At 42.2% G+C, this 24,704-nt stretch overlaps 1 protein-coding gene across 4 annotated transcripts in view; it reads right to left on the minus strand.

Annotated features, from left to right (window-relative positions):
* Positions 1-22,092, minus strand: part of MMP12 (matrix metallopeptidase 12) — a 39,484-nt gene extending 17,392 nt beyond the window's left edge. The window contains exons 1-3 of one of the 4 annotated variants that reach the window (XM_077893259.1): positions 21,740-22,090; positions 21,449-21,540; positions 2,501-2,691 (exon numbers count right to left, since the gene is read on the minus strand). Coding sequence is in view for 1 of the 4 variants with exons in the window: in XM_077893257.1 (XP_077749383.1) it covers positions 21,740-21,796 (57 nt within the window). In the remaining 3 variants the exon portion in view is untranslated. Of the gene's footprint in view, positions 1-2,500; positions 2,692-21,448; positions 21,541-21,739 lie in introns of all 4 variants that reach the window. The other 3 variants (XM_077893260.1, XM_077893261.1, XM_077893257.1) reach the window with 3 other exon arrangements.
* Between the last annotated feature and the right edge of the window lie 2,612 nt (positions 22,093-24,704).

Below are 24,704 nucleotides of genomic sequence, written 5' to 3' on the forward strand. Positions count from 1 at the left end.
AGGTCATTCTAAGGCATATCCCTGATATAATCACTTTCAACTATTTGGGGTGTCATCCCTGAGGATCTAGAGGAAAATGAGAACATGGTCATCAGCAAGGACCAGGGAAGAGAAATGTTGCCCAAATATACAAAGAAATTCCATAACTGACCCTTTCACCAATAGCCTGTTCATGTAGGAAGAAAATTTCAGCTAGTTAACCTTCTCCTTTTATGGATGAAGACTGGGGAGTCCAGAAGAAGGAAGTGAATTGCCTAAGGAGCCATCTGGGAGGTGTTCTGACTCTGCCCTGCCTTGTTGCTACAGCACATATCATTTTGGTACATATGACTTTGATTTTTCTTCAGATTTCTGTCTTCCTCTGGGTATCTTACTACTGCAAACACTACACACTGACACTGTGATACTCTCAGTCTTTTCAGTTAAAGCAGGGTGTCCCCTTGGCTGTTGTGGGGGCCAGGAGGAAGCTCTAGGTGAAACGGATGCCCAGGGAGGTAGCTCCTGGTCTACTCTCTGGAGAATCACCTCTGTGTGCTTCCTCCCTGCCCTGGCCTGAGGAATGTCCTACTGCTAAGTGACTTTGCTGCCAGAGCTCCCCAGGAATTGACCCTGAAGAGCACCCCTGAAGAACATGGACATTAAAAGTCACCCTAGCCAGTTGTGTGCACTTAGACTAACTTTTCCATGCTTCATTTTTTTTGTATGTAAAATGAGGATAATATTAAGGTTTTGTAAAAAATAAGTGACATCATGCATGAAAGCACCTACCTTCATATGACAGACTTTAATAAAAGTTCATTCTTTGCCTTCTCCTTTTACCTCTGTTCTTGAATATTGGTCATGCCATGGTTGGGTTAGACCAGCTAACTTTTTCCACATAGGAGAAAAGTCAACCTAAATAATGGTTTTTAACCACAAGTGCATCCACATACACCCAGCATAGAATCACAAACAGCCCAGAGAAGAGCGAATGTTGATGGTGGAGACAGTTCTTAGAGTCCCCTCCCATCTTCTTCCAGAATGACCTAGAATATGACCCTACATGGGGCTGCTACTCAACTGTCCATAAGGCAGAGAACATCAGAGTAACTGGTTAGAAATATGTTGCCTTTCAAACCAGGGCTCAATCTCAAACTGTATCACCAGGTTCACCAACCCCCAAATGGGGAGTTGCCGAGTACTGGCAAGAAAACCAGAGAGTGCAGTTCAGGAGTGAGATTGGTCCCATGGGGTGCAGCCCACAGAGAGAAAATGGAGGGAGGAAAACAATGAAGGTAAAAGTCACTGTGGTTTCCTTCTGTGGTCCCTTTTCTTCCCGGCAGCCAGTGGTGCCCCTTCAAACAATAAACTAAGTGTGAAACGTGAACTGCAGCAGGAAGCAGACGTCTTATGCGCATATCACAAAGCAGACACAACGTGGTAGCAGACACATATGTGTTGTTAGTCAACTGTTTATTTTCTTGTTCTTTCTCCCCAACAACAAGGTGAATGCCTAAGGGTGAAGATAATGACGCAGATATGTCCACACCGACTTTGATTTTACAGTCTGGTTTAACGAGAAGAGCAAGGCTTTGGAAAGAGTCTTGGCCTCAAACCTCAGCTATGCTACCTACAAACTGTGTGGCTTTGGGCAAGTCATGTAAGTTCAGCTTCCTCATCCATAAACAACTGTTTGGAGGATTAAATAAGATGATGCATGAAACTGCTTGGTGCTATGCCTGGCACCTTAACAGCCTGACCATAGATGTTGGTTCTCCTTTTGTAACACCTACAGCATGTCTCTCAACATTTCTTTCATCACTGCCCCCCATAAACAGAGGTTTTAGACCTACTCTCATGAAATTTTAATACCAGAGATATACTATGTATCTGTTTATATGTACTATGGTTATCTGTCCTTTATACATTAAAGAAAAAGATGATTTTTTTTTTGCCCCCAGTGACCAATTTTACCCACTTAGGGGGGAGAATATTGCCTCCATTGAGAACATATGACCTGTAGTAGCGTAGACCCCCTGCTGCTAGTCAGTAGCTGACAACGACACCACATCTGCTGGCCCCACATGGCATCTCCCAGAGGCTGATATGAGGCACAGCCTCTGGAAGACGTTTGTAAAGCCAAGGGAACTGGATTTCAGAGGCACTATTTAGACCACAGAAGGCAAATCTGTTGAACTTTGTGTCAGTAAGAAGCTGTGACATTCTCACAAAGGATTGATCAGCTATATTTGTGAGTTAGATCAACTCAGAAAACAAATCAATGGATTAGACAGAACCTACATAGTTCTCTTCAAGAGTGAGATTAGGTAGTTTTTAAACCAGGACATTTTTTCCCTATATTTCTCTCCTTTCCTTCAAGCTCTACTCAAGCGGTGAGCCAACTCTGTGGTTTTGCCTCAACGTTTATGACACTGATCATATTATTCTCATTCGGCCTTCTTTCCAAGAAGCTTAATCCACTGAAATGGCTACGGTTTGAGAAAAGAGGGATATTTTCTACCTGAGCCAATGCTGGAAGTACTGAAGGAGTCTGTGGCTCCAGGAGCCACTGTCCGGGAGACAGTCCGTGGCTGCGCTGTCCAGGTGTGGTGCAGCAGGGCAATGGGATCTGGGCTTGGTGTGTCTAGCTCCCCGAAGGGGGCTGCCACACAAGCAACTCAGCAGAAGAGAAGAACTCACAGGCTGGGCAAACTGAAATGGAGGACATAGAATGCAAGAGTGGTTGAAGTTGAACCTTCTGCCAGCCCGATGGAACCTCAGATTTGAGGTTAAGTGTTTTAAAAATGCATCATATCTAGCGCAGCTGAACTGAGGTTCATACTCGTTACCTATACAGGCTATTTAACATGGTCCTTTCTGCATCGTGGGTGTGCTCTACCCTCCTCCTCGTCATCATTGTTACTATTCATACATTTCAAATATAATTTTCTCAATGTTTTATCTAACTTTTCCAGGAAGTGCATACATTTTATAAATTACCAATGGTCATGGACCCTTTTTCAGCCTCAGAGAACACAAGGGGAGTATGATGAAGCAGTCAATAAATAGGTGTTTGATTTTAAAGGAATTGAAACAAAAATATAGAGGGGACCTCCCTGGACCTAGCATAGGCATGTGCTCACATTTCTGCAGCAAGCAGTTTCTTTTCTATGCCTGTCCCTAAATCAGCAAAATACTTATGAAATATTGAAATGCCTGCCCATCCCAATTCCTGAGCCATTTCCAACCAAAAACATTAGACTCCTCAGAAGCCTTTCTCACTCTCAGCTGCCTTTCCACAAATTTTTCAATCAGGTATTGTTTAACGACTCCTTAAAGAGCTACTAATCTCATGGACATTTTCATTGCCATAGAGCACTCTAAAAGACATAAAGAACTTCAAAATATTGACCTAAGACTCTCCACCAGAAAAATGTGCAGTCATAACTAGTCTTTACTGGAAGACATGCAATCAGCACTACTAGTTTGCGAGGGAGATCATTTTTGAGCTAGTGCTCTTCCACTGGGATATGCCAGGCTCTTGACCAAAGTAAACTGTATGGGGCCCAGCTGGAGAATCACATGGGCCCATAGAGAGGAGGACAAGTAGGACATCTAGGGAAGGGAAAGCAAAAAGAAGGAAGTACACACATAAACACACACGGGCACCCACACACGAGTGGGAACCGAATGAAGCCACCTGGGCATGGCTTTACCAAATTGGAAGTGGAATACTCTGTGCAGGATGGCTACCTAACATATCCCAGACGAATACAGATAAAGGAGAGAGGCTCTTCCTTAGAACCAAGAACATTCATGAACTCAAGTTTCACATCTCAGTTTCACTATGAATAACAAGCTCTTGGGATTTCCTGCCTAAGGTGGCCCTAGAAAGATCCACTCTGTGGAGACAGCAAGGAACTTCCTCCTTTCTACCACCAACTCCATCAGATGATTAATAAGCCCTGCAAGGAAGCATGAATCATGCTTAGAATTCATTTTACAAATGGAAAATATCTCATAGTGAGTGACAATAATATCTAAATAACTGTGTTTTAGGCATAAATCGTTCACACAGAGAACTCCCTGTGTGTTTAGTCACATTCTTGACAGCTTTTAAGTCTTTTTTTTTTTAATTTTTTATTTATTTATGATAGTCACACGCAGAGAGAGAGAGAGAGGCAGAGACACAGGCAGAGGGAGAAGCAGGCTCCATGCACCAGGAGCCCGATGTGGGATTCGATCCCGGGTCTCCAGGATGGCGCCCTGGGCCAAAGGCAGGCGCCAAACCGCTGCGGCGCCCAGGGATCCCCTTGACAGCTTTTAGAAAGACTTTGATCCTGCTTTTAATCAGTCCTGGGGCAGCTGGTCTTCCAGGGCTCATGCACAGGTGTTTTGTGGCAACACAGTTCCCATGACACCCGCATCTTTGCTTCAAGCCCCACCCCACCCCCCACCTCCCCTGCCGCAAGCCTCTCGCAGGCTCTGTGTTCCTTGCTTCTGCACTTGGGACTGAGCGGATTGTTCTCATTCTGACTTCTTTCTCTCATACACAGAAGGAAGCTGTTTTCCTTGCTCATATCGTATTGTTAAAAAACACTCCCAAATATGTCTCTTTGGCACAAAAATTGTTTTGAGCTGAAGACAATTGAGAAACAGTAAAAGCAGAGAAAGCTCCCCTCCCCCTTTCTGCCAGAGGCAAGATACAAGTTCTCCTGTTACCAGAGTCAGACTGGAGGACTCCAGGAACACACCTCACTCCACTCATTTCCACCATGGTTTACCTTCTCTGTGTTTGCTGCCCCTGGAAGCCTGAATCTGCTTTCCTTTGTCTTGTTAGGTCTCTGCAAACATACTGCTTTTTGTGCAAGATGGACTATGAACTGGAATTCTGAGCCGCCATTCTGAGTTACTTTTTTTTTTTTTTTTTTTTTTAGGGTTTTTCTGCATGATGTGGGCTGCATGCAGCTCACGGTCTTTCTCTCCTTAAACTTTTTGTTAAAGAGCTCCGTCTGAAAACCCAGGGTGGGTGGAGGTACAGTTTTGCCTCCCTTACACCACTAACGTGCGTTTACTAAGTTTGTTTCCTTCCAACTTCTAAGCCCCTTCATTGATGCCAGATCCATGTTGAATCTGCACAAATAAGGTGCTTGACACAGAGACCTTGATTTACGGGCTTTCTATGTCCTATTTCTGAACATAATTAATTTAGTGGCTACTGGAATTATACATCGAGAATGAGAATGGGCACCTGATAAAAATAAGCAAATGTTTTTCTTTTTATCACAATAAAAGTTTAATCTTTTTCTCTGATTATATAATAATGCATATCAGTCATAATGTATTTGAACTACAAGAACTATAAGGAAAAGAGTAAGGGATCAACTTTGTAAAAGTTGAAGAACAGAGTATCAATGAATATTTCATTCATCAGATGACCACCACCATGGTCATTATTCCTCTCTGCCTCTCTTCATCCATAAATACACATTCAACTAATTTTACAGAAATGAGTTCTTATGCATGCAATTTATGTCATGGACACCTTCCTTTTTCAACACAGGGGTCTCGTTGCTGTTTGTTAGTCCATTTGTCTGACATGCAGCCCCCTCTTGTCTTCTTCCTCCAATGAATAACTCCCCCTATCCTGCTCTCTGGTTCCTCTTCATTAACAATCTAGATATAGGGGAACCTGGGTGGCTCAGTGGTTCAGTATCTGCTCAGGGAGTGATCCTGGGTCCTGGGAACCACTGATCACTGCTCAGGGAATGATTTTTGGGGTCCTGGGGTGGAGTCCCTCATCGGGCTCCTCTCAGGGAGCCTGCTTATCCCTCTGCCTGTGTCTCTCATGAATAAATTTTTTACAAAAATCTAGATAGCCTTCTACATTTTTCTTTCTTGCTCATATTGTATTGTTAAAAAACAAAATTCAATCGACTAAATTTGAAGATCTAATTGGTTTTATTAAACGATTCGTGAATCAGGCAGCATCCCATCTAGCATGTAGAGGGGAGCTCTGTCAAATTGAAGAACAGGAAAGTTTTTTTTACGGCGGAGAAGGAGTTGGAAAAAGGAAATTATTAGCAAAGAATGCATTGTTTTAGGCAAGGCTGCCCTTCTGAAGGGACAGGAAGGGTCTCAGAGCAGATTACCTACTAGTATTGACCAGAACATTCCAGGTTGGCTGGTTAGAGATTACATTCCTGGGGGAGGTGAAACTGTAATTAAGTTAGATATTAAGTCTTGGTTTACTAAGTGACGCCTTAATGTACAGGCTACCGTGGGCCTCTGGTTTTCTTTTAAACAGTACACACACATACTCACACTCATGTAAGGGGGAAAGAAGTTTGTCATGATTTTGTCTATGAAATGGAATTATATTACATATATTTCTCTGATTCCTTCTTTTCTCACTAATGATAGCCACATAGAAAAACCCCCAAGTCATCCAATATGGATTCAACCTTTTCTCATTTAAAAATCTCATTATTCCAGAGTTTAGCTAGAGCAAAATTTTCAAGGCTTTCCTAGTAAGGATGGCTATGTGCTCTGTTTCCAGATTTCACCTCTGTGACAATGGAAGGGAATCTTAAGTCCACACTACCATAGTACTTTTTTCCCCTCATCGTTGCAGATTCATTAAAGAGATTTTATGTTCTACTCTGTACCACCATTTAGTGACTTGTGGAATGGTGGCTCAGAACTTTTTGGAGATTATGAATGTCTTTGAAGATGTCATAAAGGTGATAAATCTCTCTCGAAAAATGTGTTTATATTTTTTAAAAATTGCTTATAGTTTTAGTGGTCTTAGACCCAATTTCGAGAATTCTTGAAATTGAGAAAAACCATGCACAGCAAAGATGCTCCTGTCATGGTCATAATCATCCCCTAAATCTCCAGACCTCTTCCCTTGTGATGGTGACCGGTAACAGATGATAGACTCAGCACAGAATGGGCGGGCAGGCAGTGGAGAAGGGAGCACCCACACCCTTCTCTGTAGAAGTGCAAAGTACTTTACAGGCCACTAGATAAATGTCCCTGCACATCCTGACTTGTTGGAGCTTGGAGACTTCTAGCAGGTGATTGCTGCCTTCCATGCAACCTTATCACTTACATGTAAGTCCATTTAGTCTCATAAATTTGCCACTTGCCATTGCTCATGTTGTCTCAGTTCTCATTCTTATAGAGTGAATGTGTTTAGTAATGATTCCTTAGAACCAAATTTTTGAATGACATGTAGGGGATGATGACAGGCCACCCTGAGGTTGGCCACTTTGGCATGGAGATTTTTTTCAGTTGAAAATAATCAGGGCCCAAAAGACTTGGAAAGAAACTTTGACCTTCCCCTAACTGCCTAAAAGAATTTAGAGGGCCTGCTCCAGGAAGAGAGAGAACTGCATTATGATATGAACAGGTTACAATGGACAGGGAGGAACCCAGCAATGCCTGTTTGTTCAAAGTCCTCTCTTTGTCCCATTGTTTCTGAGTGCCCAGCAAACATCTGTTACTAAACATGTACTGTTTGTCGCCTTCTTGTGAATTTCATTCCTCCCCTTTGAAGACCCTGCCCCCTACTTGCTTCTGCCTTTCCAGGATGACATTTACATTTCATTGCCCCTGACTCCCTCTAGAATCTCATGTCTATGGGGATTCCCCACACTTATGAAATTAAATTTTATTTTCTCCTATTAATCTGTCTCACGTCAATCTGATTATTATTCTAATTAGAAGAACCTGAAAGGGCAAAGTAAATTTTTCCTCCCCGACAGATGCATGCAAACTGAATTCCCTACACCATTTATTCTTGCCTGTTGACCAGAGTTCTAATGGCAAAAATCAGGCCCAAACTCCAGCCAAGAGCTGCCTCCACTCCCCTGTCCCCACCTACACAAGACAGGAGGAACAGTTGTATCATATGCTCAGACTGATGGGTGAGAAACCAGGAGAGCCTTCCTGAGTGCCAGCCCCTGTTTCTGTAGTGACAATATTAACAAATAGGCTGGAGATGCTGTGGTTAGGGAATTGGACTCCATGTGTCATCTCTCCTGTGTCTGTTTCCCCTTCCTCATGTGTTCTTAAAGAGATTGAGGCCACAGCCGAAGACTGTAAGGCACTGGGGATAGACAGGGTTAGGTGTTCTAGGCCAAGGCTGAAACCTTACCACTCAATGATACATATGGTATCACCTTTGGAGTATCTTTTGTATTTTAGAAATATGTAATTTTAAATAACAAACTTCTGGGGTGCCTGGGTGGCTCTGTTGGTTAAGCATCTGCCTTTGGCTCAGGTCATGATCCCAAGGTCCTGGGATCGAGTCCTATGTCAGGCTCCCTGCTCAGCAGGGACTCTGCTTCTCCCTCTCCACTCTGCCTGTGCTCCCTGTCACTATCTCTATCTCTCCGTCTCTCATATAAATAAATAAAATATTTAAAACAAATCTCTCTGTTTAAGTCACAGATTGATGGGATCAATCATTACTTTACATTGAAGTGATGGGAAGGAAAAATTCTTCCTCTGACTTTCGAGCTCTTCCAGCTGGACTAAGAAATACATTTACATGAGACAAATTAACAGGAGAAAAACCCCCATGGTTTACTACGTGCCCACAGAGGTCGTGTTAAGATATTGAGACCTGAAGAAATGACCAAGGCAAGCAATTGTTATACTTTGGAGGCAGAGAGCCGGTAAATCTGTGGGGCATTGACAGGACAAAGAGAACATAGCTTTGGCAGCTTCAGTTACTAAGGAGTTGTGAACAGACTTTGGGCCGGCATAGCACATCAGCAAAGAGTACGAGGGTGGTTGACACGGCCTTCTTGGCTCTGAATTTCCCACGTGTGGTGACAGGGACGTGTCTTTACCTCCTGGCACAGGGAGGGCACCTTTCACCTGGATGTTTATCTCTTGCTTTCAGGGGGACAGAGGACAGTCTCAGTGGCCTTCCTGCCCAGGCTGTCTCTTGAGTAACTTTTATTTTAAATAATTGATATGCCCCAGTGGCACATTTTGGGGCCTTGGCCCCTACATAAGAAATACATAAAGGAAAATAGAAGCTGCATGGGTCTAAGGTGGCAGAATATTTATGGAAACCACAACCTCCTCATCCCAAAGAGATGAGGTATCAGTGGGGGAACACTGAACCCATTATGCATGATAAGCAAGTGTCACTCATCAATCTGCAGCCTCAGGCCAGGGCTATATGTGATGTCAAGAAGCCACCACAGAGCAGAGAGGATGAAGGCCCAGGATGGGACCCCAAGGAAGGAAGGGAATAACCAAGGAAAGTTTTAGAGCTAATGATTATGCAAATTCTATTGCTAGGTGAACCTCGATCAGGTTACCTCAGGCACCAAGTGTAGGAGAATGGAAAATTCAGGGAAAACCATTTTAAGAAAAGCAAGTTAATGTCACAGGCTGCTGACAGCAGAATATCCCAATTCCCCAAAACCCCATGTCAGAAGATGACAAACTTGAAAATAGTCATTGATTTAATTTTAATGAGTCAACCAAGTATTCCTGTAAAACTGGTACCAAAAAGGGACCCCAAATTCCCTGCTATACTCATACCATGGGAAAATCCACTGTTTTGATACATCCTATTGCTGTTTTTTTACCTACGCCTCCTATTTTTCTGTGGGGATAATCTGCACAGTGAGCAAATACTGTAATTTCAGCTTTCCTTGTTGTCGTTGGCACTCCAGCTGCCGTGTCTGGCTGGATTTCAGTTATGACAGGGATCCCTTCACATTTTCCTTGTTACTCATGATGCCAGTGCCTGGTTGGCCCTGTTCCTCCTGGTGCCTCTCCTGCTTTCCAGCCTTTAGCATTATTTGTCCTAGTAGCATCTCCCTTTGACTTCACTGGGAGCTCAGACCTGGGAAAGTCTGTGAAGGTGTTAAAAAGGGAGAAAGTAAGGACCAAACATTGGTGTGGGCACTCTGTATGTCAAGCACTGGACCAGATGCCATTAACACATCACCTTGTTCAAGCACATAATGGCTCTGAGACTTTGATGGTATGCCCACTTTGCAGATGAGTTCCATGAAGCTCAGAGAGTTTGAATAATCTGCCAGTGGCCAACCAGCTAGTGAAGGAGGTGGAACCAAAATGTGGTATATCCACATTCACTGATTCCAGCGTCAGAAGCCGGGAAAGCACTCCTCACAGCCAACTCAATGTCCTATCAAAGGCAACAATCATTCTCCTTGTTAGAGAAACAGAAGGATTTTCCTGGTTTGTTTTGTTCTTGTCTTTTTAGAAGACGCTGTATTTGGAGCCCTTCTGCTTTTATTTATTTATTTTTTATTTATTTATTTATGATAGTCACAGAGAGAGAGAGAGAGAGAGAGAGGCAGAGACACAGGCAGAGGGAGAAGCAGGTTCCATGCACCGGGAGCCCGACGTGGGATTCAATCCCAGGTCTCCAGGATTGCACCCTGGGCCAAAGGCAGGCGCCAAACCGCTGCGCCACCCAGGGATCCTGCCCTTCTGCTTTTAAATAAAAAATTTGTATTGCTATATAATATATGCACAGAAAACTATCCAAATTATAAATCTCAAATTACTGATCTCAAAGTGTTTTCACAAAGTGAACACTTGTGTAACCATAACTGGGCCATTTTATTTATTGTTTTTTTTTTTTCTTCTTCAAGAGTTTCTTAAGTTTTCTGTGGTTTTTCTAGCTATTGACTATTAATGGAAATTTTTATTAGAGGATGTCTCTTCAGGGGAGATTAATTCCCAATTTTCATCATGAAGGAATTTGGCCTGCTCACATCTGGCACCAACCAAAAACTAGCCATTGCATAAGTAGGGTTTTTTATACCTCTGTCTGGAGCAACTGTCTTCTTTCTTCCCTGGCCAAAAAGACGCTGGCCTACAACTTGTGTGGCAGCTCTAAACATACATGCATGTGTTCAGAGAATTATGGGAAGACCTCTGCTCTTAGAAAATCCTGTAGAGGACCCCTTAACTCTCCCAATTGCTATCCCAGCTGAAATCTGCCTGTTCTCTCCACTGTCCCACATGCCACCACCAAAGCCGAAGCTTCAGGAGGGCCAGGGCTGTGTTCACTGATTGACCTGTTCCCCTGAAAATAAAGAGCTGCACTTTGGGGAGCATGGGTTCACGTAGAAACCCAGTAGTGTCCCACTGCAAGGTGAAAGCAAGGGGTTTTACGAGGAAAAAAAGGAAGCAACTACATGAGTTGGAGGAAAAGAAAGTGTTCTATGGGCGCTAATGAGCTATGCTACTATGTTCCATATCGATCGACTACTGATTCTACCTGCAGGAAGTCCACACCACCCGTCCTGTGATCAGAACATCTGTTCTCTCCCTGACTTCTCAGGAAATTGCTCAGAACAGTTGCCAATTTGCCAGCCCGGAGGTTAGGACACAGCTCAAACCAGGGTGGGTGAGGGGGCTCCTCTGCCGTGGCTGCTCGGGCTCTAGTTCTGAGGCTGTGGTGGGTCACCGCACCCCTCACCCCTGCAAGCAGACGAGTGCCTGGCGCAGAACGGGTGCTTGGTAAATATTTGATGAAGGAATAGATGAGAGCAGGACACTATTCATCCAATCTGAACATCTTCCATTTATTTAACAGTTCATTAACCTTTAGGTCAGCAGATAGTCACCCTCTGCTCTGCTCCCCACTTGCCGCCACCTGGAATCAATTTCCAGGTCCTGCTGCTGCACTTCCTAGTCATCATGTGCATCTTGGGGCTTCTTTCTCCCATCCCATTTGGTCCATATGCCTGTCACTTTGTACCTAGAGTTTGTTCATCTAATTGGTCTTCTAATTCCATTCCTCTATGCAAGACACATTGTTGCTGGAAAGCTCCTACATTCTCCTTTTTACCATCCCCTTTCTCAAAAATTAATACATAAACTAAAAGGGGCTACCTCAGAATAAGAGGATTGCAAATGATTTTAACTTCCTTCTATATACACTGCCACATTTTCCAAATTTTCTAGAATAAAAATTTTAATTAGAAATTCCAATGTATATTGTTTTTTTAAAAAGATAATATTCTTTCAACCAATAATTCCACAAGTATTTACTGACTGTGTGCAAGGTATGGTTTTAGGTTCTAGGGACACAGTTCTTGCTGTCAGGGAGCTCGCAGTGTAACTGGGGAGACAGTAGAACATCCCAATCAACTGAGAAAGATGTGTCCTGGGGCATCTACCCCTGGGGGCCCTAACAGGGATCAAGATGTGACTCTGTAGTCTTGGAGTCTGAGAAGGGGAAGCACACAGGAGAGACACACACCCTTCTCTCTGAGTCAGGAAAGGCTTCCCAGAGCTTAAGGGAGTCTTAAATGGGGTGAGAATATAAAGAAAACAGGGGGTGTGGAAGGTGAATAGGGAAGAGAACTGCAAAGCCCAAAAGAATGGAGCAGAGGTGTGTGTGTGTGCACATGTGTGCATGTACATGTTTGTGAGTGTGCATGTGTGTGCACACATGTGCATATGCATGAATGTGTTCACATGTGTGTTATGTATGCATGTGCCTGTTTGTGCATTCAAGTGTGTGCGTCTGTGTGCATGTGTGCACTGTGCATGTGCATCATGCATGCAGGTGTGCATGAATGTGTGTACAGGTGTGCATGTGTATGCATGTGTGTGTCTATGTGCATGTGTGCATGTGCGTGGGGCTGCGGAGGAAAGCAGGGGCCTGGATTATGCTATAGTTCTAGTTCAATCCTGAGGGCTCTAGGAGGACCTGAAGAATTTAAGCTGGGGCAAGACAGGGTTGAATTTCATTTAGAATGTCTTTCTGGCAGCTACACAGAGAACGCATGAGAGAAAGGCAAAGTTGTAGTCCAGTTTACCAAGGGCAGGTTTCTTGGTCAAAGTATGACAAAGACATCTATCTCCAGGATCTGGTCCTCCCTCCTTTTGCAGCCCACCCCCCGCCCCCAACCAGTGACCCACGCAGGGTATCAAACACTGTAGATGGATGATCTCCATCTGGGTGATGTGGGTGTGGCCAGCATCTTGTGATTTCCTGGGCGAAAAGCTGATTTTCCACCCTGGTGAGGCCCCATATTCTTCTTGGACGATCACTGTATTAGCTCAATAATTATACTTTCTCTTCAAAGGCTAATTCCTTCGTGTACACCTAAGCTTTTGTCAGTTTTTTGTACTTCAATTTGAAACAATCTCAGATCCCTTTTTGCTGCTTTAATCCTCTTTTGCCTGAGTCAGAGGACAACAGTGATGTGGACTGGGGTGGAAATCAGAGGTCTGGGATTGGAAAATGAAGGCTAACCATAAGGCCAGAAGCTCCCAAGTCAAAAGATGAGCTTCCAGAACTTCCTAGTGGTATAGGGGAGTTGTGGGGCAAATCTGGAATGCTGCCTCTCGAAGTGTGGTTCAGACCAGCGGCAGCAGCTTGACTTGGGAATTTGCTAGATGTGCAAGATTCTGGCTTCTTCCTCAGACCGCCTCGATGAGAAACCCTAGGGTAGGGTCCAGCAATGGTGCTCTGGGGACCACCACTCCGGAGTTTACAGGGGAGGATGGAGGATTCATGTGAAGATCTGAGTCTAGTTTCTTCTCCCTCTTTTCCCTTCATGCTCCACAGCCACAAAGATGAAACCAGATAAGAATCAGGTTTCAGAGAACTTCAAATGGCTGCATTCAAGGAGGTCCTATTTAAAAGCCCGTTTAATAATAAAACCAAATGAAGTAATGACACATGCTACAACTTGGATGAGCATTGAAAAAATTATGCCAAGTAACAGAATACAATCATAGAAGACAAACTATTAAATGGTTCTATTTATACAAAATGTTCAGAATAGGCAAATCTGCAGAAATACAAAGTAAATGAGGGTTTAAGAGGAAATGGGGAGTGACTGCTAATTGGTACTGAATTTCTTCTGGGTGATGAAAATGTTCTGAAATTAGATTCTGGGGCTTGCACAACTCTGTAAATATACTAAAAGCTACCAGATAGTACACTTTAAAAGGGTGAATTTTATAATATGTAAACCATATCTCAATAAACAATAAAGACTATAGTGATGTTAGGAATTAGCAATAAGTCATTTAAGAATAAATAATACTTTACTAAAAAAAATAAATAAAAGCCCATTTAAAAAGAAAAGAAAAGGCTGCCGAGTCCCTACGATGTCCCAGCTACTTTTGAGGCACAAGAAATACAAAGATGAGTGCCAGCCTGCCGCGGAGGAGCCTGTGCACACCTGTGCGTGTGCATGAGCACGTGGGCATGTGTAAGCATTGGGAATGAGAGAGGATGGAAAGTTGTAGTCCAGTTTACCAAGGGCAGGTTTCTTGGCAATGAGCAATCAGCTGGAGACCGTCAGACAGCAGCGGGAAGGGGCACCCTTGTTGAGGGAGCAGCCTCGAGAAAGACACATGCCTTCCGCGTCAGTGCCGGACGCTTAGAGATACAGGAAGGCATTGCAGGAACCCAAGGAGGCAGGAGTTGGCTTTTTTTCTGGTGGCTCCATTGTGATTTCACAACCTGTATAGGAAAGAGGCATCTGCCTCCTGGTTACTCTCCATCTTAATCAAAGTGCTACATGGCACCCAACTTCATTTCCTGGGTGTCCTCCAAGGACTTCCCCATAGGGATTATACCCTTTGCTTCTTCCCAAACTCCCAGCCGCTCACAGGACAGTCTGCTACTACCCACACTTTCCCCAGGCCAGGCTGATCCCGGAAAGACGGCTTTCTCCTACTCAACATTTTCATGCTTGCTTTGTTCCAAACAATGAACGTGTTCCTTAGGAGGTTTCCAAAGAAGTATGTGATATCTGTTCTCACAAAATTCCAACCTGGTCATGAACATAAGGCCCCGACCAAAAATAAACATAATAACAACATAGACTGCATATGATTTATGGAAGAACTGTGGGATCCTGAAAGGCCATAGCTGGCCAGGGGCCAGCAGGCTGTGGGTCGCATCAGGTACACCTGCTGCCCTGGTACAGCCTAAGGCTAGGAATGTTTTCTCATTTTAAAATAGTCAAAAAATAGAAAGAAAAATAATACATCAAGACATCTGAAAATTATATGAAATTGGAGTTTCAGTGTTTATAAAGAAAAATTTATTGGAGCATACTCATATTCGTTCTGCTATATCTTGTCAACGGCTGATTTCTTGCAGCCAAGCAGAGCCAAGGAATCAGGAGAAACACCATACAGCCTGAAGAGTCTAACACACTTCCTTGTGTGCAAGAGAAACAATCCCTAAAACAGGGCAGCAGGCCCAGTGTGCTCAACCAACAGCAACACGACCCTCCCACTCATCAGCTTTCTCCATTTCTTGGCTCCCCAGCACTTTCAAGAAACCCTATGGCTTTGGTTGGAAAATGTTGCCACTATGGTCACTCTGAGCAGAGGAAGATCGCCTGGGGCATCTAGAGATCCCTAGAAAAAAAAAGAGCATTGAGCTGGGCTTTGAAAACCAGTAACGTTTAGAAAGAGTATCAAAGTGTAGTTTCCGAAAAATAAAAAACATGACTTGTATAAGGATCTATTCAACTAATTGATGAGAGAATGAGCAGGATGGTGAAACTAGTCCAAATAATATTTGAGAAACTGAGTGTGCACAAGCATTTGAGTAATTTGAGGCTACGAAACTAGTTAATGTCCTACAAGATGATAAAACCACAACCATTGGGGACAGAAATCACTGATATTGCTAATAGGCAAAAATTACAAATTAACATGGGGCTTCACTAAGTCTAGAGTTTCAATCAATAGTGAAAAAGGAGTCAAATAAAAACACATTCCCCGGGATCCCTGGGTGGCGCAGCGGTTTAGCGCCTGCCTTTGGCCCAGGGCGCGATCCTGGAGACCCGGGATCGAATCCCACGTCAGGCTCCCGGTGCATGGAGCCTGCTTCTCCCTCTGCCTGTGTCTCTGCCTCTCTCTCTCTCTCACTGTGTGCCTATCATAAATAAATAAAAATTAAAAAAAAAAAAAAAAAAAAAACACATTCCCCTACATGATTAGATACTCCTTTGGTGGGCCAGTCACATGGTGCTCTACAGGACATTGAAAGGACATGTTGTCCTCTCCTTGCCCGAAGGACAAAGGGTAGAGAAAAGTATCCCTTTAAGGCCTTGTTCCCAGAAAATGTTGAGAGGTGAGAATGTACATGGGTTCTGGGCCCGTTTTGGAGGCTGGCCCCTCCCCAGGAGCTGGTGAGGCTCCAGCCCTGCATTCCTGTATAGAAGCAGCTGCCCTCTCCTTGATCATGCTTCCAACCTATGCTGTATATTTGACCTTCTCAACCAGAATTGTCCCAATTTCCAAGGGAATAAATATTAAGTTTCCCTTTACCCTTTGAAAAGCATTTATTTAAGAATTTTTATTTATTCATGAGAGAGAGAGAGGCAGAGACATAGGCAGAGGGAGAAGCAGGCTCCCTTAGGGAGATGGATGTGGGACTTGATCCCTGAACTCCAGGATCATACCCTGAGCCGAAAGCAGAGCTTAACCGCTGAGCCATCTAGGCGTCCCTTTGAAAAGCATTTAAAGACCGAATGTCCAAAAACAACCCTAAAGAACCAAAGAAACGACAACATGAATTCATTTTTGTCCATCTTATAAAAAAATAATGGCATGTTATTACTTTTGATTTGCATTTTGCTGGCTACTAGAGAGACTCAGTATCTTTACATATACACTTTTCTGTGAATTTCCTTCCTAAAATTATAAGATTTTAGCTTTAATATTTCAATTTTTATTTTTATTTATTTTTTATTTATTTATTTTTTTGCAAACACATGAGGGTTTATTTATAAGCTCGAGCTTGGGTCCAAGTATACCCGACACAGCGGAGCAGGGACTTGGACCCCGAGGTGGGTTTCAGCTTAGTTTTAAGGGCTGGTCTCGGGGACCTCCAGAAGGGCTGGAGCAATTCCTCAAGTTCTGTCTACATTTTGATATGGGGCCTTCAAGGGCATTGAGCTCTGTTCTTATTCTAATAGGGGCTTCCTGCCACTGGCTTGGGCTCTGTTTTTATTCTAATATGGGGCTTTCTAGGACGTTAAGCTGCAAGCTGTTTTCTTCCTGTAACTGAAGTAAGGTAAAGTTCAGCTCTTCTTCACAGGGGCCTGGGATGGCTGCACTTGTGATAACGCTGAACTCAAAGTGGAATGGCCTTAATTTTCTCGGCCTCCACATTTCCCCCTCTCAGAGGAACCTAAGGAAGGACCCAATCATGGGTCCAGGTTGCTCTCAGAGTGAGCCAGGGGGGATAATTAAACCAGGATTCTCACCAACCTTGTTGCTATTCTCGCTCCCATTTACATTCCAGCGAAGAAGCAACATCCTACGTTTAAGGCAGCACATAACCCCACCACCACCCTTTGTTGTAAGAAGACTAAGTCTAATCCCCTTCTATTTTGAAGGACAACCTCGGACTAGGGAGTCTTGGAGGTGGGAAATAAGTGAGAACGGTGCAGTCTTAGCTTTAGGGGATTGTCCTTGTCTGGTTGGCTTTTCCATTCTGGAACAAAGTCCGTGAGAACGGCTGACCCAGACGTGGGTGTAGTGGGCCCAGGAGTAATCCCGTCGACCTGGAGAGTGGAGGGAGTGGTCAGGATCGCGGTGTAGGGTCCCTTCCAGCGAGGTTGAAGTGTCCGGTGTTGGTTACTTTCTTTCATCTTCCATATCTGTAACAGCTCTTTCATATTTATAAAGGAAATGACTCTATCTATTATATTCATAGGAAATATTTTCTCCAGGCTGTCATTTTGACTCAGTTTACAGTGTCTTTTAACATTCCAGACATTTGAGGAAAAGTTTCCTAAGTGATAATATCTGCCCATCTTTTTCTTTAGGCTTTCAGATCTCCTATGTTGCTTAAGTGTATCTCCCATACTCTTAAAGTAATCAAGATATTCTCATAAACTGTCTTCTTATATCTTATCTTTTTTCTTACACATAAGTCTTTAATTGATCCCTAATTTAATTCTACATGTGTGAATAGGAAGCTAGTGTTTTTCTTCTCATAGCCAGCTGTCCCAGAACTACTTTTCAAATGCACCATCATGCCCCCAATAGAATTAAAATGCTACCTTTGTCCTACATCAAGTTTTCTTGTAAACTCTCTCTTCTTAACTTTCATCTTGTTATAGATTAATTCCTAAACTCTTGTCAAAATCCTCTTTTTGAATACAGGCCAAAGTTTCTCCAGGTTCTTGTAACTGCATATGATTCAGCTGTTCACAGCTGTCTAGACGTGTTTGCTGAAAACAAGTGGCGCTGTTCCTGGAGCTCTGGGAACCGCGACACAGTTGTGCAGATGCCTGTCCAGACAATGCCACTGTGGTTTTCCTCTGCACATACATCTTCAAGTGGGCTCCTTCTACAGACTAATCCTTTCTAAGCATGATTCAATTAACAAGCAACGTGTTAAGGAAAGGAGATCAAACACCAAAATCTGGTTTACAGCTACAGCTACCAGGGGGTGCTCTTTCAATGTGAAAACTGTGCCAGGATACATTCATTCAAACACTTTTCATTCAATACTGAGCACCCGCTATGTGACAGCTACATTCCAGACACTGAAGGTATATAACAGTAAACAAAATAGACAAAAATCTTTACCCTTGTGGGGTGAGATGGAAGAGATGGGTAACATGTGGTAAAGTATGCAAATCATAAGCATACAGCACAGTTAACATTTACACATGTATCTACCTGTGTAACTGCCACCCACATCAGGAGAGAATATGTCCAGCTCCCCACCCCAGGCTTCCTTGTTCTCCTTCCCTCCAATGGTAAGAACACTTCAAATGTAACTACTATCTAATGACTATCAATAAATATTTGTTTTGCCAGTTCCTGAACCTTATATAAATAGAATCATAATGTGTACTATCTTGTGTCTGGCTTCCTTCACTCCTGTTGTTGCATCCAAGTGAAATTTATTCTTTATGTTGTGTGGTATCCCATATTATGAAAATGTCACTATTTTTTATCCATTCTGGATATTTCATTATTTCCATTTTGGGGAAATTGGGAATAAAGTTGGTATGAACATTCTTATAGTGTTCTTATAATGGATTTGGCTGGTTCAATTGCACACACAGTATATTTATATATAGTAAATTATATATATATAATATATATGATATATATCATGTATGTGTATATATCGTGTCTGTTATATATAATATGCTGTCTTGGTGTCTTTCATCATTCTAAGCCTCAAAAATTTTGTGTGTGTGATGGTATCTGTCCATCTTTTCTCTTAGCTTTTAGATTTCCTGTGTTGTTCATAAATCTATGTATGTTTATATAGAATATATACATATATTTATATATCAAAGAATTCATATACAAAGTATATTTTAAAACTACTGATCAATAAGAAAATGATAAACATTTCAATTTTTTTAAAAATAGGCTAAAAACTAGGACACTTCACAAAATAGAGACTATTCCAATAGTCAATAAGCACATGAAAACACACTAATTGGGAAAGGTACATTAAAATCACAGTGAAGGATCCCTGGATGGCTCAGCGGTTTAGTGCCTGCCTTTGGCCCAGGGTGTGATCCTGGAGTCCTGGGATCGAATCCCACATCAGACTCTCTGTATGGACCCTGCTTCTCCCTCTGCCTGTGTCTCTGCCTCTCTCTCTCTCTGTGTCTCTCATGAATAAATAAAATCTTTAAAAAAATAAAATAAAATCACAGTGAAATACCAGCACTCCAAGCTACCAGAATGGCTAAAATTAAAATGACCCAATATATTTCCCAAAGCAATCTACAGATTTAATGCAATCCTTATCATAACACCAATGGAATTTTTAACAGAGCTGGAAAAAACTATTGTAAAATTTGTTTGGAGCCACAAAAGGCCTTGGATAACCACAGCAATCTTGAAAAAGAAAAACAAAACTGAAGGCATCACAATTCCAGATTTCAAGTTATATTACAAAGTTGTAGTAATCAAAACAATATGGTATTGGCATCAAAATAAACACATAGATCAATAGAATAGAACAGAAACACAGAAATAAACCCATATTTATATGGTCAATTATTTTTGATGAAGCAGGAAAGAATACACAATGAGAAAAAGACAGTTTCTTCAATCAATGGTGTTGGGAAAACTGGACAGCAACATGCAAAAAAATGAAACTGGACCACTTACACCATACACAAAAATAACTCAGAATGGATTAAACACCTAGATGTGAGACCTTAAACCATAAAAATCCTAGAAGAGAGTACCAGCAGCAAATTCTCTGATATTATCTTTAGTGATGTTTTTCCAGATCTGTCTCTCCTGAGGCAAAGGAAATAAAAGCAAAAATGAACTATTGGGACTTCATCAAGATAAAAAGTTTCTGCAGAGTGAAGGAAACAATGAACAAAACTACAAGGCAACCTATGGAATGGGAAAAGATATTTGCAAATGACATATGTATAAAGGGTTAGTATCCAAAATTTATAAAGAACTTATCAAGCTCAACATCCAAAAAATAAAAAACTCAGTCAAGAAATGGGCAGAAGACATGAACAGACATTTCTCCAAAGAGACAGACACATGGTCAATAGAAACATGAAAACATGCTCCACATCACTTGTAATCAGGTAAACACAAATCAAAACCACAATGAGAAATCACTTTACACCTCTTAAAATGGCTAAAATTAACAAGTCAGGAAATAACAGGTGTTGGCAAGGATGTGGAAAAAGGGAGCTCTCTTACACTGTTGGTGGGGATGCAAAGTGGCACAACCACTCTGGAAAACAGTGTGGAGTTTCCTCAAAAAGTTAAAAATAGAACTATACTATGACCCAGCAATTGTATTACTAGGTATTTACCCAAAAGGTACAAACATAGTGATTCGAAAAGGCACCTGCACCCCAATGTTCACAGCAGCAATGTCCACAATAGCCAAACTACGGAAAGAGCCCAGATGTCCATCGACAGATGAATGGATAAAGAAGATGTGGTCTATATATACAATGGAATATTACTCAGCCATTAGAAAGGATGAAATCTTGCCATTTGCAATGATGTGGATGGAACTAGAGGATATTATGCTAAGGGAAATAAGTTAGCCAGGGAAAGGCAATTATCATATGATTTCAGTAATATGTGGAATTTAAGAAACACACAGATGAATATAGAGGAAGGGAAGGAAAAATAGAATAAAAACAGAAAGGGAGACAAACCATAAGAGACTCAACTCTGGGAAACAAACCGAGGGTCACTGGAAAGGAGGGAGGTGGGGGAGAGGGTTACTGGGGGATGGGCATGAGGGAAGGCACATAATGTAATGACCATTGGGTGTTATATGCAACTGATGAATCACTGAACCCTACCCCTGAAACTAACGATACACTATATGTTACCTAAATTGAATTTAAATAAAAATTTTAAACAAAGATAGCACAATTAATTAATTTAAAAAATCAAAATTAGAAAAAAACTTTTGAGTAATTTTCAATCAAGTATGTATTACCCTGGAGCAATGAGTCAACTTCTAGTTCAAACAGAAAACTTTTGGATCCATGGGACATGGAGAATATCAGTGATATCTGTAACATTTTCTTTCTATAATAAACACAATTAATATCTATTATAAAAATAAAATCATATAACAAATGTAACAAATTATTACAATATACATTAGAGATATACACCATAATACATGTTATATATAAGTACATAATAAATTATTTTTTAGAAAAAAAAACAAACAAACAGCTTGAAGCAAATACCACAAACCCAGGGTATGGAGCAGCACACTCACCACAGATGATGTTTGCAGAACATCAATTGAAGTTTGCCTTTTATGACAGTGGGTCATGGGTGGTGGAGGGAGGGAAAGGTCCCGTGACTGGGTAAGGGGTCCCAAGATGAGTAGGTCAAGACTGCAGAGCCAAGGCTGAAACCAGAAGCTACCTCCAAGAAATACAAGAACTGGAGAGGCAAGAGGAAAATGAACTGCAGGACTACAAGCCTCAGGCTGTAGAGGAAAGCAGATAGACTAAGGTAGGAACAGCTGAGATGAGATTCCTTCCACCCAAATTCCACTCTCAGGTAGTTCTTGAGCAATCAGTTAGCCAAGGAGAGAGTTTGAGAGCATGAAAATGGCTGTAACATGTGATTAAATAAGTCAACATTTATAAAGTCTAGTTCATGTTAGGCACTTCTAGGCTCTATTAACCATGAACAACAGAAATGAGTAATGTAATTGGATTGGGGGGAGAAGCGTAAAATTTCAAAAAAACCACTCTCCTTAGCATTTTAAGTGTCTCAAATGTTGATTAGAACTAACACAAGCTATCATGAATCAGTCAAGATTATTGGGTGAAAAGAACCAATGAGAATATTTTGGGTTGGGATCCCTGGGTGGCACAGCGGTTTAGCGCCTGCCTTTGGCCTGGGGCGCGATCCTGGAGACTTAGGATCGAATCCCACGTCGGGCTTCCGGTGCGTGGAGCCTGCTTCTTCCTGTGCCTGTGTCTCTGCCTCTCTCTCTCTCTCTGTGTGTGACTATCATAAATAAATAAAAATAAAAAAAAAAGAATATTTTGGGTAATGACACTCAGACGATGGAAAGTTGCCATTTATTTAGCTCATGGGAAGCTCACTTCACGTGTGCTGGATTATTATTATCCCTTGTACAGGTGGGAGTAATGAGGCTCAGATGAAAAACATACAACTACTAGCTGGCAAAACCAAGGTTCAAAAACAGGATCTGACTTGAAGGCCTAGTTTTCTTCACTATTTTGACAGTGGCCTATCAAAGAAGAAAATTTTACTCATTTATTCAAAGAAATGTTAACAAATGTCTACTACATATCAGACATTTTTTTCAGGCACTGAGAATGCAGTGATATATATATAGGATGCAACTTACTTTTTATTTAGAAATTTCCATCGCTATATGATGGCTTCTTCACTGTCCTGAAAAATACAGAGTCTGGCTGGAATCAATCTTGAGAAGAGAGAGAAAATACAGTAAAAGTAAGCATAGCCCATATGTCAATAAAATTTTATCCAGGCAATGTTATTTTCTAAATGGAATTTAATGATAGATATATAAACTGTTGAGTACTGAAAGAATATGTAGGAGCAGTTTAGGCCATACTGTTGATTTAAAAAACTTTGTTACATTAATTTTTTAATGAATTTATTTTTAGTCAGCTTTACTGATGTATAACTTACATAAAATAAGATATATATTTTGGTGAGTTTTGGCAAATGTATACAAGCAACCACCACAAGCAGGACATAAATCATTTGTTAGTAATGTCAGCAGGATGGCAGAATGGGGATCCTTCCCCATCTGAACATACTGATTCAATAATGCATGGACCTATTCCATTTGTGAGAAATCCAGAAATCAGGTAAGTGGCTCCTGCATCCCAGGTGAGTGCAAAATTAGCCTAATCAAAGCCAGTAGCAAAATTGTGACATGTACTCACCATAGCACCTCCTTCTGGATCAGCGCAATGGATAAGGAGAAAATGCCCAGCTCCCAGCCTCTCCCTAGGGAGAAAAAGAGAAGACTGGACACAACACCCACATTCAGGCTTTCCAGGGAGCTGCCCCAGGAACTGCCTTGTTCTACACTAAGTCTGATGGGAAATGGCATCATTTCAGGGGGCACCGAGAACAAAGGCTATGGTTAGGCGCACTCACCATGCCACCTCCCTCCAGCTCAGTGCAGAGTGAGTGGAAGAAAACATCCAACTCCTAGTTTCACTTTGGAAAGTGGAAGTGTTGGCACATGTGTCTGATCTTCCCAAGGGACTGGCTTTTCCTCACTTGTCTCAGAGCACAGACAGGACCCAGCACATGGACCCATAGGAATCTCTAAGAAAAAGGATAGCTCGGCAGTATGTTGCTGCTTCAGAAGATACATGGTAGAATGAACAGAGATTCCCTTTTCAGGAGAAAGAGAAGAGTGGAGTCTAAGTCCAACATTCTGACTTTTCAGGGCACTGCCCAAGGGACTAGTGTTTGTCTTGCCTGAAACCATGGAGCTTGGCATACTCTAGAAGCCTTGGCACCACTGGAAAGAAAGGAGCTGGTTCAAGAGAACCTGCACCTATAGACAGATGCCCCAGGAAGTAAAAGATTGCAAGCTCAAAAACAAAACAAAACAAAACAAAACACAAAAACACCTGGCAAATCCATCCAGTTCAGAATTACCATGAAGCTGAGAATACATATCACAGAAAAGGTTTGAGAGGTCTTCAGGTTGAAACAGAAGGGTGCTAAAAGCACCACCAAAGCACATGAAAAGTGGAAAGCTCATTGGTAAAGGCCAATATATAGACAAACACAAAATACTGAAATGCTGCACAAGTGGTATGTACATCACTTCTAATGCTGTTAGAGGAGTTAAAAACAAAAATGAGGGATCCCTGGGTGGCGCAGCGGTTTGGCGCCTGCCTTTGGCCCAGGGCGCGATCCTGGAGACCCGGGATCGAATCCCACGTCGGGCTCCCGGTGCATGGAGCCTGCTTCTCCCTCTGCCTGTGTCTCTGCCTCTCTCTCTCTCTCTCTGTGACTATCATAAATAAATAAAAAAAGAAAAGAAAAAAAAGAAAATAACTTTAACTATAAAAATACGTTAATGGATAGTGGCTCAGTTGTTGAGTGTCTTCCTTCGGCTGAGTTCACTATCCAAGGACCCTGGAATAGAGTCCCTCATCAGGCTCCCCTGCCCAGCGGGGAGCCTACTTCTCCCTCTGCATGTGTCT

Source organism: Canis aureus, chromosome 3 (genome assembly GCF_053574225.1).
Source record: "Canis aureus isolate CA01 chromosome 3, VMU_Caureus_v.1.0, whole genome shotgun sequence".
Lineage (NCBI taxonomy): Eukaryota > Metazoa > Chordata > Mammalia > Carnivora > Canidae > Canis > Canis aureus.